Genomic DNA, 19142 nt, shown 5'->3' with positions numbered 1-19142 from the left:
GAGGTCTGGGTGGGACCATTATATACACATAGAGCCTTTGGTGGGACATTATATACACATAGAGGTCTGTGGTGGGGACATTATATACACATAGAGGTCTGTGGTGGGGACATTATATACACATAGAGGCCTGTGGTGGGACATTATATACACATAGAGGCCTGTGGTGGGGACATTATATACACATAGAGGCCTGTGGTGGGACATTATATACACATAGAGGTCTGTGGTGGGACATTATATACACATAGAGGCCTGTGGTGGGACATTATATACACATAGAGGCCTGTGGTGGGGACATTATATACACATAGAGGTCTGTGGTGGACATTATATACACATAGAGGCCTGTGGTGGGACATTATATACACATAGAGGTCTGTGGTGGGACATTATATACACATAGAGGCTGTGGTGGGACATTATATACACATAGAGGTCTGTGGTGGGGACATTATATACACATAGAGGTCTGTGGTGGGGACATTATATACACATAGAGGCCTGTGGTGGGACATTATATACACATAGAGGTCTGTGGTGGGGACATTATATACACATAGAGGTCTGTGGTGGGACATTATATACACATAGAGGCCTGTGGTGGGACATTATATACACATAGAGGTCTGTGGTGGGACATTATATACACATAGAGGCCTGTGGTGGGGACATTATATACACATAGAGGCCTGTGGTGGGACATTATATACACATAGAGCCTGTGGTGGGACATTATATACACATAGAGGCTGTGGTGGGACATTATATACACATAGAGGCCTGTGGTGGGACATTATATACACATAGAGGCCTGTGGTGGGACATTATATACACATAGAGGTCTGTGGTGGGACATTATATACACATAGAGGCCTGTGGTGGGACATTATATACACATAGAGGTCTGTGGTGGGACATTATATACACATAGAGGTCTGTGGTGGGGACATTATATACACATAGAGGCCTGTGGTGGGGACATTATATACACATAGAGGTCTGTGGTGGGACATTATATACACATAGAGGTCTGTGGTGGGACATTATATACACATAGAGGTCTGTGGTGGGACATTATATACACATAGAGGCCTGTGGTGGGGACATTATATACACATAGAGGTCTGTGGTGGGACATTATATACACATAGAGGTCTGTGGTGGGGACATTATATACACATAGAGGTCTGTGGTGGGACATTATATACACATAGAGGCCTGTGGTGGGACATTATATACACATAGAGGTCTGTGGTGGGACATTATATACACATAGAGGCCTGTGGTGGGACATTATATACACATAGAGGCCTGTGGTGGGACATTATATACACATAGAGGTCTGTGGTGGGGACATTATATACACATAGAGGCCTGTGGTGGGACATTATATACACATAGAGGCCTGTGGTGGGACATTATATACACATAGAGGCCTGTGGTGGGGACATTATATACACATAGAGGTCTGTGGTGGGGACATTATATACACATAGAGGTCTGTGGTGGGGACATTATATACACATAGAGGTCTGTGGTGGGACATTATATACACATAGAGGTCTGTGGTGGGACATTATATACACATAGAGGTCTGTGGTGGGACATTATATACACATAGAGGCCTGTGGTGGGACATTATATACACATAGAGGCCTGTGGTGGGGACATTATATACACATAGAGGTCTGTGGTGGGGACATTATATACACATAGAGGCCTGTGGTGGGACATTATATACACATAGAGGCCTGTGGTGGGGACATTATATACACATAGAGGTCTGTGGTGGGGACATTATATACACATAGAGGTCTGTGGTGGGGACATTATATACACATAGAGGCCTGTGGTGGGGACATTATATACACATAGAGGCCTGTGGTGGGGACATTATATACACATAGAGGTCTGTGGTGGGGACATTATATACACATAGAGGTCTGTGGTGGGACATTATATACACATAGAGGTCTGTGGTGGGACATTATATACACATAGAGGTCTGTGGTGGGACATTATATACACATAGAGGCCTGTGGTGGGGACATTATATACACATAGAGGTCTGTGGTGGGGACATTATATACACATAGAGGTCTGTGGTGGGACATTATATACACATAGAGGCCTGTGGTGGGGACATTATATACACATAGAGGTCTGTGGTGGGGACATTATATACACATAGAGGTCTGTGGTGGGGACATTATATACACATAGAGGCCTGTGGTGGGGACATTATATACACATAGAGGTCTGTGGTGGGACATTATATACACATAGAGGTCTGTGGTGGGACATTATATACACATAGAGGCCTGTGGTGGGGACATTATATACACATAGAGGTCTGTGGTGGGGACATTATATACACATAGAGGTCTGTGGTGGGACATTATATACACATAGAGGCCTGTGGTGGGGACATTATATACACATAGAGGTCTGTGGTGGGGACATTATATACACATAGAGGTCTGTGGTGGGGACATTATATACACATAGAGGCCTGTGGTGGGGACATTATATACACATAGAGGCCTGTGGTGGGACATTATATATACATAGAGGACTGTGGTGGGACATTATATACACATAGAGGTCTGTGGTGGGGACATTATATCACATAGAGGCCTGTGGTGGGACATTATATACACATAGAGGCCTGTGGTGGGGACATTATATACACATAGAGGTCTGTGGTGGGGACATTATATACACATAGAGGTCTGTGGTGGGACATTATATACACATAGAGGTCTGTGGTGGGACATTATATACACATAGAGGTCTGTGGTGGGGACATTATATACACATAGAGGCCTGTGGTGGGACATTATATACACATAGAGGTCTGTGGTGGGGACATTATATACACATAGAGGCCTGTGGTGAGGACATTATATACACATAGAGGTCTGTGGTGGGGACATTATATACACATAGAGGTCTGTGGTGGGACATTATATACACATAGAGGCCTGTGGTGGGACATTATATACACATAGAGGTCTGTGGTGGGACATTATATACACATAGAGGCCTGTGGTGGGACATTATATACACATAGAGGTCTGTGGTGGGACATTATATACACATAGAGGTCTGTGGTGGAGACATTATATACACATAGAGGTCTGTGGTGGGACATTATATACACATAGAGGTCTGTGGTGGGACATTGTACACATAGAGGTCTGTGGTGAGGACATTATATACACATAGAGGCCTGTGGTGGGGACATTATATACACATAGAGGCCTGTGGTGGGACATTATATACACATAGAGGCCTGTGGTGGGACATTATATACACATAGAGGTCTGTGGTGGGGACATTATATACACATAGAGGTCTGTGGTGGGACATTATATACACATAGAGGTCTGTGGTGGGACATTATATACACATAGAGGCCTGTGGTGGGACATTATATACACATAGAGGTCTGTGGTGGGACATTATATACACATAGAGGCCTGTGGTAGGACATTATATACACATAGAGGCCTGTGGTGGGACATTATATACACATAGAGGTCTGTGGTGGGACATTATATACACATAGAGGTCTGTGGTGAGGACATTATATATACATAGAGGCCTGTGGTGGGGACATTATATACACATAGAGGCCTGTGGTGGGACATTATATACACATAGAGGTCTGTGGTGGGACATTATATACACATAGAGGCCTGTGGTGGGGACATTATATACACATAGAGGTCTGTGGTGGGGACATTATATACATACTATATACATTGGGGGAGGGGTCCCACCTTTTCCTTGGCTGGTCTGGTGGGAGTGCAGGGATTCGGGGTGCGGTAGGCTGTAGATCTGTACGTGGCCACTAGAGAGCGCCATTGCCAGGAGTCCGAGCCGCGCCATCTCCGTGCCCTGCGCCAGTAACATCATCAGCGTCACAGACCCCACACATTGCAGGACAAAACCCCCAAGTCCCCCCCAGGACTTACCTTACGGGGGGTGCCGGGGGGCTCCCATCCACCACTAGGACAGAACTTCAGGTCCAATATACAGCCGTCATCTACCGCCAAACCATAGGAGAAGGAGGCTCCAGAGTCACCGCTACACAAGACAAGAGAACCACGTCACATGGGGGCGTATACTGCACCCACCCCCTACACAAGACAAGAGGGGGCCACGTCACATGGGGGCGTATACTGCACCCACCCCTACACAGGAGAAGAGGGGGCCACGTCACATGGGGGCGTATACTGCACCCACCCCCTACACAAGACAAGAGAGCCACGTCACATGGGGGCGTATACTGCACCCACCCCCTACACAAGACAAGAGGGGGCCACGTCACATGGGGGCGTATACTGCACCCACCCCCTACACAGGACAAGAGGGGGCCACGTCACATGGGGAGTACACTGCACCCACCCCCTACACAGGACAAGAGGGGGGGCCACGTCACATGGACCGTATACTGCACCCACCCCCTACACAAGACAAGAGGGGGCCACGTCACATGGGGGCGTATACTGCACCCACCCCTACACAGGAGAAGAGGGGGCCACGTCACATGGGGAGTACACTGCACCCACCCCCTACACAGGACAAGAGGGGGGGCCACGTCACATGGACCGTATACTGCACCCACCCCCTACACAAGACAAGAGGGGGCCACGTCACATGGGGGCGTATACTGCACCCACCCCTACACAGGAGAAGAGGGGGCCACGTCACATGGGACGTATACTGCACCCACCCCTACACAGGAGAAGAGGGGGCCACGTCACATGGGACGTATACTGCACCCACCCCCTACACAGGACAAGAGGGGGCCACGTCACATGGGGAGTACACTGCACCCACCCCCTACACAGGACAAGAGGGGGGCCACGTCACATGGGGCGTATACTGCACCCACCCCCTACACAGGACAAGAGGGGGCCACGTCACATACACCGCACCCACCCCCTACACAGAACAAGAGGGGGGGCCACGTCACATACACCGCACCCACCCCATACACAGGACAAGAGGGGGCCACGTCACATACACCGCACCCACCCCCTACACAGGACAAGAGGGGGGTGTCGGTCCTAATCGGGCACCCACCTTGTATCTGGGCTCAGGACTCCAAGGCGCCACAGCTGCAGCAGTGCAGGTCCAGTGTGTACAGCACCGAGCCGGTGCCGCTCGTCCATACCCCGGTGACAGTATAGCGCCACATATTGGCAGGAACTGGAACCCCACAGGGTCGGACACCAATCCAAGGACCACACCGGGCCCCCCACAAAGAAGGTGACATCCTGGCGCTGAGGGTGCGGGGGCAGAGACTGGAACCTGAGGAGGCGACACATAGGGGTCAGAGGTCTCATATATACAGGACCCTACCCCCAGCAGCACCCAATCATCTCACCTGCCCAGGACCAGCGGCTCAGGCTCCTCCTCCATCCCCTCTCTACTGATGCTGAATGGCGGGGAAGTGCTCTGCAGGGGCAGGAAGGGCTCCGCCTCACTGACAAAATAACACAAGACAGTGAGCGCAGGACAGCAACGCGGCCTCAACCCCCCCTCCCCCCCGTGTATGATAATAATAACTCCCCCCCCGTGTATAATAATAATAATAATAATAACCCCCCCCGTGTATGATAATAATAACTCCCCCCCCCCGTGTATGATAATAATAATAATAATAACCCCCCCCCGTGTATGATAATAATAATAATAACCCCCCCGTGTATGATAATAATAATAATAACCCCCCCGTGTATGATAATAATAATAATAATAACCCCCCCGTGTATGATAATAATAATAATAATAACCCCCCCCCGTGTATGATAATAATAATAATAACCCCCCCGTGTATGATAATAATAATAATAATAACCCCCCCGTGTATGATAATAATAATAATAATAACCCCCCCCGTGTATGATAATAATAATAATAATAACCCCCCCCGTGTATGATAATAATAATAATAATAACCCCCCCGTGTATGATAATAATAATAACACCCCCCCCCGTGTATGATAATAATAATAACACCCCCCCCCGTGTATGATAATAATAATAACACCCCCCCCCGTGTATGATAATAATAATAACAACCCCCCCCCCGTGTATGATAATAATAATAATAACCCCCCCGTGTATGATAATAATAATAATAATAACCCCCCCGTGTATGATAATAATAATAATAATAACCCCCCCCGTGTATGATAATAATAATAATAATAACCCCCCCCGTGTATGATAATAATAATAATAATAACCCCCCCGTGTATGATAATAATAATAATAACCCCCCCGTGTATGATAATAATAATAACACCCCCCCCGTGTATGATAATAATAATAACACCCCCCCCCGTGTATGATAATAATAATAACACCCCCCCCCCCGTGTATGATAATAATAATAACCCCCCCCCCGTGTATGATAATAATAATAATAATAACCCCCCCCCGTGTATGATAATAATAATAATAATAATAATAATAATAACCCCCCCGTGTATGATAATAATAATAATAACCCCCCCCGTGTATGATAATAATAACTCCCCCCCCGTGTATAATAATAATAATAATAATAACCCCCCCCGTGTATGATAATAATAATAATAATAACCCCCCCGTGTATGATAATAATAATAACCCCCCCCCGGTGTATGATAATAATAACTCCCCCCCCCGTGTATGATAATAATAATAACCCCCCCCCGTGTATGATAATAATAATAACCCCCCCCCCCGTGTATGATAATAATAATAACCCCCCCCCCGTGTATGATAATAATAATAACCCCCCCCCGTGTATGATAATAATAATAACCCCCCCCCCGTGTATGATAATAATAATAACCCCCCCCCCGTGTATGATAATAATAATAACCCCCCCCCCGTGTATGATAATAATAATAACCCCCCCCCCCGTGTATGATAATAATAATAACCCCCCCCCCCGTGTATGATAATAATAATAACCCCCCCCCCGTGTATGATAATAATAATAACCCCCCCCCCCGTGTATGATAATAATAATAACCCCCCCCCCCCGTGTATGATAATAATAATAACCCCCCCCCCGTGTATGATAATAATAATAACCCCCCCCCCGTGTATGATAATAATAATAACCCCCCCCCCCCGTGTATGATAATAATAATAACCCCCCCCCCCCCGTGTATGATAATAATAATAATAATAATAACCCCCCCGTGTATGATAATAATAATAACCCCCCCCCCGTGTATGATAATAATAATAATAATAATAACCCCCCCCGTGTATGATAATAATAATAATAATAACCCCCCCCCCGTGTATGATAATAATAATAACACCCCCCCCCCGTGTATGATAATAATAATAATAATAATAATAATAACCCCCCCCCCGTGTATGATAATAATAATAATAATAATAACCCCCCCCCGTGTATGATAATAATAATAATAATAATAACCCCCCCCCGTGTATGATAATAATAATAATAATAACCCCCCCCCCCGTGTATGATAATAATAATAACACCCCCCCCCCGTGTATGATAATAATAATAATAATAATAACCCCCCCCGTGTATGATAATAATAATAATAATAACCCCCCCCCCCGTGTATGATAATAATAATAACACCCCCCCCCCGTGTATGATAATAATAATAATAATAACCCCCCCCCCCGTGTATGATAATAATAATAATAATAACCCCCCCCCCGTGTATGATAATAATAATAACCCCCCCCGTGTATGATAATAATAATAACACCCCCCCGTGTATGATAATAATAATAACCCCCCCCGTGTATGATAATAATAATAACCCCCCCCGTGTATGATAATAATAATAACCCCCCCCCGTGTATGATAATAATAATAACCCCCCCCCGTGTATGATAATAATAATAACCCCCCCCCCGTGTATGATAATAATAATAACCCCCCCCCGTGTATGATAATAATAATAATAATAACCCCCCCCCGTGTATGATAATAATAACTCCCCCCCGTGTATAATAATAATAATAATAATAACCCCCCCCCCGTGTATGATAATAATAATAACCCCCCCCGTGTATGATAATAATAATAACCCCCCCCCGTGTATGATAATAATAATAACCCCCCCCCCGTGTATGATAATAATAATAACCCCCCCCCCGTGTATGATAATAATAATAACCCCCCCCCGTGTATGATAATAATAATAACCCCCCCCCGTGTATGATAATAATAATAACACCCCCCCCGTGTATGATAATAATAATAACCCCCCCCCGTGTATGATAATAATAATAACCCCCCCCGTGTATGATAATAATAATAACCCCCCCCGTGTATGATAATAATAATAACCCCCCCCCCCGTGTATGATAATAATAATAACCCCCCCCCCGTGTATGATAATAATAATAACCCCCCCCCCCGTGTATGATAATAATAATAACCACCCCCCCCGTGTATGATAATAATAATAACCCCCCCCCGTGTATGATAATAATAATAACCCCCCCCCCGTGTATGATAATAATAATAACCCCCCCCCCCGTGTATGATAATAATAATAACCCCCCCCCCCCCGTGTATGATAATAATAATAACCCCCCCCCCCGTGTATGATAATAATAATAACCCCCCCCCCCGTGTATGATAATAATAATAACCCCCCCCCCCGTGTATGATAATAATAATAACCCCCCCCCCCGTGTATGATAATAATAATAACACCCCCCCGTGTATGATAATAATAATAACACCCCCCCCCCGTGTATGATAATAATAATAACCCCCCCGTGTATGATAATAATAATAATAATAACCCCCCCGTGTATGATAATAATAATAATAATAATCTTTATATGGCGCCATCGTATTCCAAAGATCTACACATCATAGGGGACACATAATATTACATTACACAGCAACAGTCATATGGAGGGAGGGGCCTGACCACAGGAGCTTACAGTCTATGAGGAGGAGGGGCCTGACCACAGGAGCTTACAGTCTATTATATATAAGTATACACAGTAACAGTCATGTGCAGGGAGGGGCCTGACCACAGGAGCTTACAGTCTATTATATATAAGTATACACAGTAACAGTCATGTGCAGGGAGGGGCCTGACCACAGGAGCTTACAGTCTATTATATATAAGTATACACAGTAACAGTCATGTGCAGGGAGGGGCCTGACCACAGGAGCTTACAGTCTATTATATAGAAGTATACACAGTAACAGTCATGTGCAGGGAGGGGCCTGACCACAGGAGCTTACAGTCTATTATATAGAAGTATACACAGTAACAGTCATGTGCAGGGAGGGGCCTGACCACAGGAGCTTACAGTCTATTATATAGAAGTATACACAGTAACAGTCATGTGCAGGGAGGGGCCTGACCACAGGAGCTTACAGTCTATTATATAGAAGTATACACAGTAACAGTCATGTGCAGGGAGGGGCCTGACCACAGGAGCTTACAGTCTATTATATATAAGTATACACAGTAACAGTCATGTGCAGGGAGGGGCCTGACCACAGGAGCTTACAGTCTATTATATATAAGTATACACAGTAACAGTCATGTGCAGGGAGGGGCCTGACCACAGGAGCTTACAGTCTATTATATAGAAGTATACACAGTAACAGTCATGTGCAGGGAGGGGCCTGACCACAGGAGCTTACAGTCTATTATATAGAAGTATACACAGTAACAGTCATGTGCAGGGAGGGGCCTGACCACAGGAGCTTACAGTCTATTATATAGAAGTATACACAGTAACAGTCATGTGCAGGGAGGGGCCTGACCACAGGAGCTTACAGTCTATTATATAGAAGTATACACAGTAACAGTCATGTGCAGGGAGGGGCCTGACCACAGGAGCTTACAGTCTATTATATAGAAGTATACACAGTAACAGTCATGTGCAGGGAGGGGCCTGACCACAGGAGCTTACAGTCTATTATATAGAAGTATACACAGTAACAGTCATGTGCAGGGAGGGGCCTGACCACAGGAGCTTACAGTCTATTATATAGAAGTATACACAGTAACAGTCATGTGCAGGGAGGGGCCTGACCACAGGAGCTTACAGTCTATTATATAGAAGTATACACAGTAACAGTCATGTGCAGGGAGGGGCCTGACCACAGGAGCTTACAGTCTATTATATATAAGTATACACAGTAACAGTCATGTGCAGGGAGGGGCCTGACCACAGGAGCTTACAGTCTATTATATAGAAGTATACACAGTAACAGTCATGTGCAGGGAGGGGCCTGACCACAGGAGCTTACAGTCTATTATATAGAAGTATACACAGTAACAGTCATGTGCAGGGAGGGGCCTGACCACAGGAGCTTACAGTCTATTATATAGAAGTATACACAGTAACAGTCATGTGCAGGGAGGGGCCTGACCACAGGAGCTTACAGTCTATTATATAGAAGTATACACAGTAACAGTCATGTGCAGGGAGGGGCCTGACCACAGGAGCTTACAGTCTATTATATATAAGTATACACAGTAACAGTCATGTGCAGGGAGGGGCCTGACCACAGGAGCTTACAGTCTATTATATATAAGTATACACAGTAACAGTCATGTGCAGGGAGGGGCCTGACCACAGGAGCTTACAGTCTATTATATATAAGTATACACAGTAACAGTCATGTGCAGGGAGGGGCCTGACCACAGGAGCTTACAGTCTATTATATAGAAGTATACACAGTAACAGTCATGTGCAGGGAGGGGCCTGACCACAGGAGCTTACAGTCTATTATATAGAAGTATACACAGTAACAGTCATGTGCAGGGAGGGGCCTGACCACAGGAGCTTACAGTCTATTATATATAAGTATACACAGTAACAGTCATGTGCAGGGAGGGGCCTGACCACAGGAGCTTACAGTCTATTATATATAAGTATACACAGTAACAGTCATGTGCAGGGAGGGGCCTGACCACAGGAGCTTACAGTCTATTATATATAAGTATACACAGTGACCACAGAGCTTACAGTCTATTATCTATAAGTATACACAGTAACAGTCATCTATAAGTATACACAGTAACAGTCATGTGCAGGGAGGGGCCTGACCACAGGAGCTTACAGTCTATTATATATAAGTATACACAGTAACAGTCATGTGCAGGGAGGCGCCTGACCACAGGAGCTTACAGTCTATTATATATAAGTATACACAGTAACAGTCATGTGCAGGGAGGGGCCTGACCACAGGAGCTTACAGTCTATTATATATAAGTATACACAGTAACAGTCATGTGCAGGGAGGGGCCTGACCACAGGAGCTTACAGTCTATTATATAGAAGTATACACAGTAACAGTCATGTGCAGGGAGGGGCCTGACCACAGGAGCTTACAGTCTATTATATATAGTATACACAGTAACAGTCATGTGCAGGGAGGGGCCTGACCACAGGAGCTTACAGTCTATTATATAGAAGTATACACAGTAACAGTCATGTGCAGGGAGGGGCCTGACCACAGGAGCTTACAGTCTATTATATAGAAGTATACACAGTAACAGTCATGTGCAGGGAGGGGCCTGACCACAGGAGCTTACAGTCTATTATATATAAGTATACACAGTAACAGTCATGTGCAGGGAGGGGCCTGACCACAGGAGCTTACAGTCTATTATATATAAGTATACACAGTAACAGTCATGTGCAGGGAGGGGCCTGACCACAGGAGCTTACAGTCTATTATATATAAGTATACACAGTAACAGTCATGTGCAGGGAGGGGCCTGACCACAGGAGCTTACAGTCTATTATATAGAAGTATACACAGTAACAGTCATGTGCAGGGAGGGGCCTGACCACAGGAGCTTACAGTCTATTATCTATAAGTATACACAGTAACAGTCATGTGCAGGGAGGGGCCTGACCACAGGAGCTTACAGTCTATTATATATAAGTATACACAGTAACAGTCATGTGCAGGGAGAGGCCTGACCACAGGAGCTTACAGTCTATTATATAGAAGTATACACAGTAACAGTCATGTGCAGGGAGGGGCCTGACCACAGGAGCTTACAGTCTATTATATATAAGTATACACAGTAACAGTCATGTGCAGGGAGGGGCCTGACCACAGGAGCTTACAGTCTATTATATAGAAGTATACACAGTAACAGTCATGTGCAGGGAGGGGCCTGACCACAGGAGCTTACAGTCTATTATATATAAGTATACACAGTAACAGTCATGTGCAGGGAGGGGCCTGACCACAGGAGCTTACAGTCTATTATATAGAAGTATACACAGTAACAGTCATGTGCAGGGAGGGGCCTGACCACAGGAGCTTACAGTCTATTATATAGAAGTATACACAGTAACAGTCATGTGCAGGGAGGGGCCTGACCACAGGAGCTTACAGTCTATTATATAGAAGTATACACAGTAACAGTCATGTGCAGGGAGGGGCCTGACCACAGGAGCTTACAGTCTATTATATAGAAGTATACACAGTAACAGTCATGTGCAGGGAGGGGCCTGACCACAGGAGCTTACAGTCTATTATATAGAAGTATACACAGTAACAGTCATGTGCAGGGAGGGGCCTGACCACAGGAGCTTACAGTCTATTATATAGAAGTATACACAGTAACAGTCATGTGCAGGGAGGGGCCTGACCACAGGAGCTTACAGTCTATTATATAGAAGTATACACAGTAACAGTCATGTGCAGGGAGGGGCCTGACCACAGGAGCTTACAGTCTATTATATAGAAGTATACACAGTAACAGTCATGTGCAGGGAGGGGCCTGACCACAGGAGCTTACAGTCTATTATATAGAAGTATACACAGTAACAGTCATGTGCAGGGAGGGGCCTGACCACAGGAGCTTACAGTCTATTATATATAAGTATACACAGTAACAGTCATGTGCAGGGAGGGGCCTGACCACAGGAGCTTACAGTCTATTATATAGAAGTATACACAGTAACAGTCATGTGCAGGGAGGGGCCTGACCACAGGAGCTTACAGTCTATTATATAGAAGTATACACAGTAACAGTCATGTGCAGGGAGAGGCCTGACCACAGGAGCTTACAGTCTATTATATAGAAGTATACACAGTAACAGTCATGTGCAGGGAGGGGCCTGACCACAGGAGCTTACAGTCTATTATATATAAGTATACACAGTAACAGTCATGTGCAGGGAGGGGCCTGACCACAGGAGCTTACAGTCTATTATATAGAAGTATACACAGTAACAGTCATGTGCAGGGAGGGGCCTGACCACAGGAGCTTACAGTCTATTATATAGAAGTATACACAGTAACAGTCATGTGCAGGGAGGGGCCTGACCACAGGAGCTTACAGTCTATTATATATGAGTATACACAGTAACAGTCATGTGCAGGGAGGGGCCTGACCACAGGAGCTTACAGTCTATTATATATAAGTATACACAGTAACAGTCATGTGCAGGGAGGGGCCTGACCACAGGAGCTTACAGTCTATTATATAGAAGTATACACAGTAACAGTCATGTGCAGGGAGGGGCCTGACCACAGGAGCTTACAGTCTATTATATAGAAGTATACACAGTAACAGTCATGTGCAGGGAGGGGCCTGACCACAGGAGCTTACAGTCTATTATATATAAGTATACACAGTAACAGTCATGTGCAGGGAGGGGCCTGACCACAGGAGCTTACAGTCTATTATATATAAGTATACACAGTAACAGTCATGTGCAGGGAGGGGCCTGACCACAGGAGCTTACAGTCTATTATATAGAAGTATACACAGTAACAGTCATGTGCAGGGAGGGGCCTGACCACAGGAGCTTACAGTCTATTATATATAAGTATACACAGTAACAGTCATGTGCAGGGAGGGGCCTGACCACAGGAGCTTACAGTCTATTATATATAAGTATACACAGTAACAGTCATGTGCAGGGAGGGGCCTGACCACAGGAGCTTACAGTCTATTATATATAAGTATACACAGTAACAGTCATGTGCAGGGAGGGGCCTGACCACAGGAGCTTACAGTCTATTATATATAAGTATACACAGTAACAGTCATGTGCAGGGAGGGGCCTGACCACAGGAGCTTACAGTCTATTATATATAAGTATACACAGTAACAGTCATGTGCAGGGAGGGGCCTGACCACAGGAGCTTACAGTCTATTATCTATAAGTATACACAGTAACAGTCATGTGCAGGGAGGGGCCTGACCACAGGAGCTTACAGTCTATTATATAGAAGTATACACAGTAACAGTCATGTGCAGGGAGGAGCCTGACCACAGGAGCTTACAGTCTATTATATATAAGTATACACAGTAACAGTCATGTGCAGGGAGGGGCCTGACCACAGGAGCTTACAGTCTATTATATAGAAGTATACACAGTAACAGTCATGTGCAGGGAGGGGCCTGACCACAGGAGCTTACAGTCTATTATATAGAAGTATACACAGTAACAGTCATGTGCAGGGAGGGGCCTGACCACAGGAGCTTACAGTCTATTATATATAAGTATACACAGTAACAGTCATGTGCAGGGAGGGGCCTGACCACAGGAGCTTACAGTCTATTATATATGAGTATACACAGTAACAGTCATGTGCAGGGAGGGGCCTGACCACAGGAGCTTACAGTCTATTATATAGAAGTATACACAGTAACAGTCATGTGCAGGGAGGGGCCTGACCACAGGAGCTTACAGTCTATTATATATAAGTATACACAGTAACAGTCATGTGCAGGGAGGGGCCTGACCACAGGAGCTTACAGTCTATTATATATAAGTATACACAGTAACAGTCATGTGCAGGGAGGGGCCTGACCACAGGAGCTTACAGTCTATTATATAGAAGTATACACAGTAACAGTCATGTGCAGGGAGGGGCCTGACCACAGGAGCTTACAGTCTATTATATAGAAGTATACACAGTAACAGTCATATGGAGGGAGGGGCCTGACCACAGGAGCTTACAGTCTATTATATAGAAGTATACACAGTAACAGTCATGTGCAGGGAGGGGCCTGACCACAGGAGCTTACAGTCTATTATATATAAGTATACACAGTAACAGTCATGTGCAGGGAGGGGCCTGACCACAGGAGCTTACAGTCTATTATATATAAGTATACACAGTAACAGTCATGTGCAGGGAGGGGCCTGACCACAGGAGCTTACAGTCTATTATATAGAAGTATACACAGTAACAGTCATGTGCAGGGAGGGGCCTGACCACAGGAGCTTACAGTCTATTATATAGAAGTATACACAGTAACAGTCATGTGCAGGGAGGGGCCTGACCACAGGAGCTTACAGTCTATTATATAGAAGTATACACAGTAACAGTCATGTGCAGGGAGGCGCCTGACCACAGGAGCTTACAGTCTATTATATAGAAGTATACACAGTAACAGTCATGTGCAGGGAGGGGCCTGACCACAGGAGCTTACAGTCTATTATATAGAAGTATACACAGTAACAGTCATGTGCAGGGAGGGGCCTGACCACAGGAGCTTACAGTCTATTATATAGAAGTATACACAGTAACAGTCATGTGCAGGGAGGGGCCTGACCACAGGAGCTTACAGTCTATTATATATAAGTATACACAGTAACAGTCATGTGCAGGGAGGGGCCTGACCACAGGAGCTTACAGTCTATTATATAGAAGTATACACAGTAACAGTCATGTGCAGGGAGGGGCCTGACCACAGGAGCTTACAGTCTATTATATAGAAGTATACACAGTAACAGTCATGTGCAGGGAGGGGCCTGACCACAGGAGCTTACAGTCTATTATATAGAAGTATACACAGTAACAGTCATGTGCAGGGAGGGGCCTGACCACAGGAGCTTACAGTCTATTATATAGAAGTATACACAGTAACAGTCATGTGCAGGGAGGGGCCTGACCACAGGAGCTTACAGTCTATTATATATAAGTATACACAGTAACAGTCATATGGAGGGAGGGGCCTGACCACAGGAGCTTACAGTCTATGAGGATGAGGGAAGGACACAAGAGCTTACAGTCTATGAGGATGAGGGGGAGGACACAAGAGCTTACAGTCTATGAGGATGAGGGGGAGGACACAAGAGCTTACAGTCTATGAGGATGAGGGGGTGACACAAGAGCTTACAGTCTATGAGGATGAGGAGGGGACACAAGAGCTTACAGTCTATGAGGATGAAGGGGTGACACAAGAGCTTACAGTCTATGAGGATGAGGGGGGACACAAGAGCTTACAGTCTATGAGGATGAGGGGGGACACAAGAGCTTACAGTCTATGAGGATGAGGGGGAGGACACAAGAGCTTACAGTCTATGAGGATGAGGGAGACACAAGAGCTTACAGTCTATGAGGATGAGGGGGGGCACAAGAGCTTACAGTCTATGAGGATGAGGGGGTGACACAAGAGCTTACAGTCTATGAGGATGAGTGGGGGACACAAGAGCTTACAGTCTATGAGGATGAGGGGGTGACACAAGAGCTTACAGTCTATGAGGATGAGGTGTGACACAAGAGCTTACAGTCTATAAGGATGAGGGGGGACACAAGAGCTTACAGTCTATGAGGATGAGAGGGGACACAAGAGCTTACAGTCTATGAGGATGAGGGGAGGACACAAGAGCTTACAGTCTATGAGGATGAGGGAGGACACAAGAGCTTACAGTCTATGAGGATGAGGGGGGGGGACACAAGAGCTTACAGTCTATGAGGATGAGGGGTGACACAAGAGCTTACAGTCTATGAGGATGAGGGGGGACACAAGAGCTTACAGTCTATGAGGATGAGGGAGGACACAAGAGCTTACAGTCTATGAGGATGAGGGAGGACACAAGAGCTTACAGTCTATGAGGATGAGGAGGTGACACAAGAGCTTACAGTCTATGAGGATGAGGGGGGACACAAGAGCTTACAGTCTATGAGGATGAGGGGGTGACACAAGAGCTTACAGTCTATGAGGATGAGGGGGTGACACAAGAGCTTACAGTCTATGAGGATGAGGGGGGACACAAGAGCTTACAGTCTATGAGGATGAGGGGGAACACAAGAGCTTACAGTCTATGAGGATGAGGGGGTGACACAAGAGCTTACAGTCTATGAGGATGAGGGGGTGACACAAGAGCTTACAGTCTATGAGGATGAGGGGGTGACACAAGAGCTTACAGTCTATGAGGATGAGGGGGTGACACAAGAGCTTACAGTCTATGAGGATGAGGGAGGACACAAGAGCTTACAGTCTATGAGGATGAGGGGAGGACACAAGAGCTTACAGTCTATGAGGATGAGGGGGGATGCAAGAGCTTACAGTCTATGAGGATGAGGGGAGGACACCAGAGCTTACAGTCTATGAGGATGAGGGGAGGACACAGGAGGTATAAGAGCTTGTATAATGGTCCAGCCATTCTTTAGAAGGGAGCAGTATAAAATAATATATAATTTCTCCTGCTCATCATCCGCATGTAATATACAGGGTCCGTGGTGATGGGACTGCAGATAGGTCTGGAGTTTGGTGGTTGCCGGATAACAGGCGGGAGGAGGACGCTATGCTGGTTAGTAAAGAGCGAGATGACGTTTTGTGCAGTTAGTGAGATCTCCTCACCTGCAGGACTAGGACCACCATGTCCCTGGCTTCAGGAGGGTACGACTTACCTGGGCGATAAGAAGTGCCAGCTGTCTTTGTGTGGGATCCATTCAGGATGCGCCCAGTCCGAGTACTGGGCTTCCCGGCTACAGAGGAGAGACAGGCTGGTTAGTAAAGAGGCACGAGGTACACAGCGCCTCATCCTTACACACATCTTACAAGTCCATAGTGATCTGTGCAGAGCTCCACACCGGGCCCATGATGGAATTGTGCAGGCCGTTCTCAGCATTGCCTTTCAAATGGGGGGAGATCTTCTGGAAACGAGAAGAACATCAAATCAGTAATGGAGGGGAAGAAGGACGGACGAGGGGAAGAGGGCGGCGCGGGGTAAGGAAGAAGGACGGACGAGGGGAAGAGGAAAGTAGAGAAGAGGGTGGCACGGGGTAAGGAAGAAGGAGGAGGAGAAGAGGAAAGCAGAGGAGGAGGAGAAGAGGAAAGCAGAGGAGGAGGAGAAGAGGAAAGCAGAGGAGGAGGAGAAGAGGAAAGCAGAGGAGGAGGAGAAGAGGAAAGCAGAGGAGAAGAGGGTGGCGCAGGGTAAGGAAGAAGAACGAGGGGAAGAGGAAAGCAGAGGAGAAGAGCGTGGCGCGGGGTAAGGAAGAAGGACGGACGAGGGGAAGAGGAAAGTAGAGAAGAGGGTGGCACGGGGTAAGGAAGAAGGAGGAGGAGAAGAGGAAAGCAGAGGAGGAGGAGAAGAGGAAAGCAGAGGAGGAGAAGAGGAAAGCAGAGGAGAAGAGCGTGGCGCAGGGTAAGGAAGAAGAACGAGGGGAAGAGGAAAGCAGAGGAGAAGATGACGATGGGTAAGGAAGAAGGATGTAGAGGAATGAAGCAGGAAGATGAAGTAACAGGGACAGGACACATCTTACACCACTTGGAGCTTTGGCTCAGGATGAATCTCCACCATGCTGGGAGGATGGAGAATAGTGTGACAGTAGTGACACCCAGGACTGAGGACCCCCTGGTTCTCAGGTGGGGGCCGGGGTATCTGCTGTGTGACAATAAGACGTGGTGGATTCCATGAATCAGATTCCAGTACAATACATGGAAATGGAGATCTGATCCCTCACCATCCCTACCCGGGAGACTAGTGACAAGCCGGGCATCCCCTGCCGCAGGACCTCACCTCTCCGGGTGTAAAGACGCTTCTCCTGTAGAAGGAGAGGTCGCCTTCACTCTCCTCCCCGCTCAGGTTGTCCTCCTCCACCTCTTCTCTTTCCTGCTCAAGGACGTCTTCTGATACTACAAAGTCCACATCATCATCGGAGTCGCCTGCCTTCCTCTTCCTATGCCGCTTCTTCCCCGTCTCCTCTTGGACCTTCTTCTCAGTTCTGTGGGTAGAGGATAATCCAGAACCTGCCCATTCATTTGCTAAATCCTGGAAATACTTCATGGCCCTGGGGGAAGAAGAGATGAAAGCCCTGGTCAGGAGAAGAGACCACTAAAGCATGTCCCCTCCCGTGTCAGAGACGCCCACCGCAGCGCTCC

The 19142-nt window shown here is 46.3% G+C and overlaps 1 protein-coding gene across 1 annotated transcript in view; it reads right to left on the bottom strand.

Annotated features, from left to right (window-relative positions):
- Nucleotides 1-3750: 3750 nt before the first annotated feature.
- LOC140123036 (general transcription factor 3C polypeptide 2-like) overlaps nucleotides 3751-19142 on the bottom strand; it is a 30258-nt gene continuing 14866 nt past the window's right edge. Inside the window, exons 6-12 of the mRNA XM_072144288.1 lie at nucleotides 18781-19051; nucleotides 17820-17914; nucleotides 17669-17746; nucleotides 5402-5500; nucleotides 5098-5325; nucleotides 3984-4095; nucleotides 3751-3906 (exon numbers count right to left, since the gene is read on the bottom strand). Coding sequence (XP_072000389.1) covers nucleotides 3751-3906; nucleotides 3984-4095; nucleotides 5098-5325; nucleotides 5402-5500; nucleotides 17669-17746; nucleotides 17820-17914; nucleotides 18781-19051 — 1039 coding nt within the window. The remainder of the gene's footprint in view (nucleotides 3907-3983; nucleotides 4096-5097; nucleotides 5326-5401; nucleotides 5501-17668; nucleotides 17747-17819; nucleotides 17915-18780; nucleotides 19052-19142) is intronic.

Source organism: Engystomops pustulosus, chromosome 3 (assembly GCF_040894005.1).
Source record: "Engystomops pustulosus chromosome 3, aEngPut4.maternal, whole genome shotgun sequence".
NCBI lineage: Eukaryota > Metazoa > Chordata > Amphibia > Anura > Leptodactylidae > Engystomops > Engystomops pustulosus.
The sequence above is the reverse complement of the archived record's forward strand: the minus strand, read 5'-3'. Positions and strand labels throughout refer to the sequence as shown.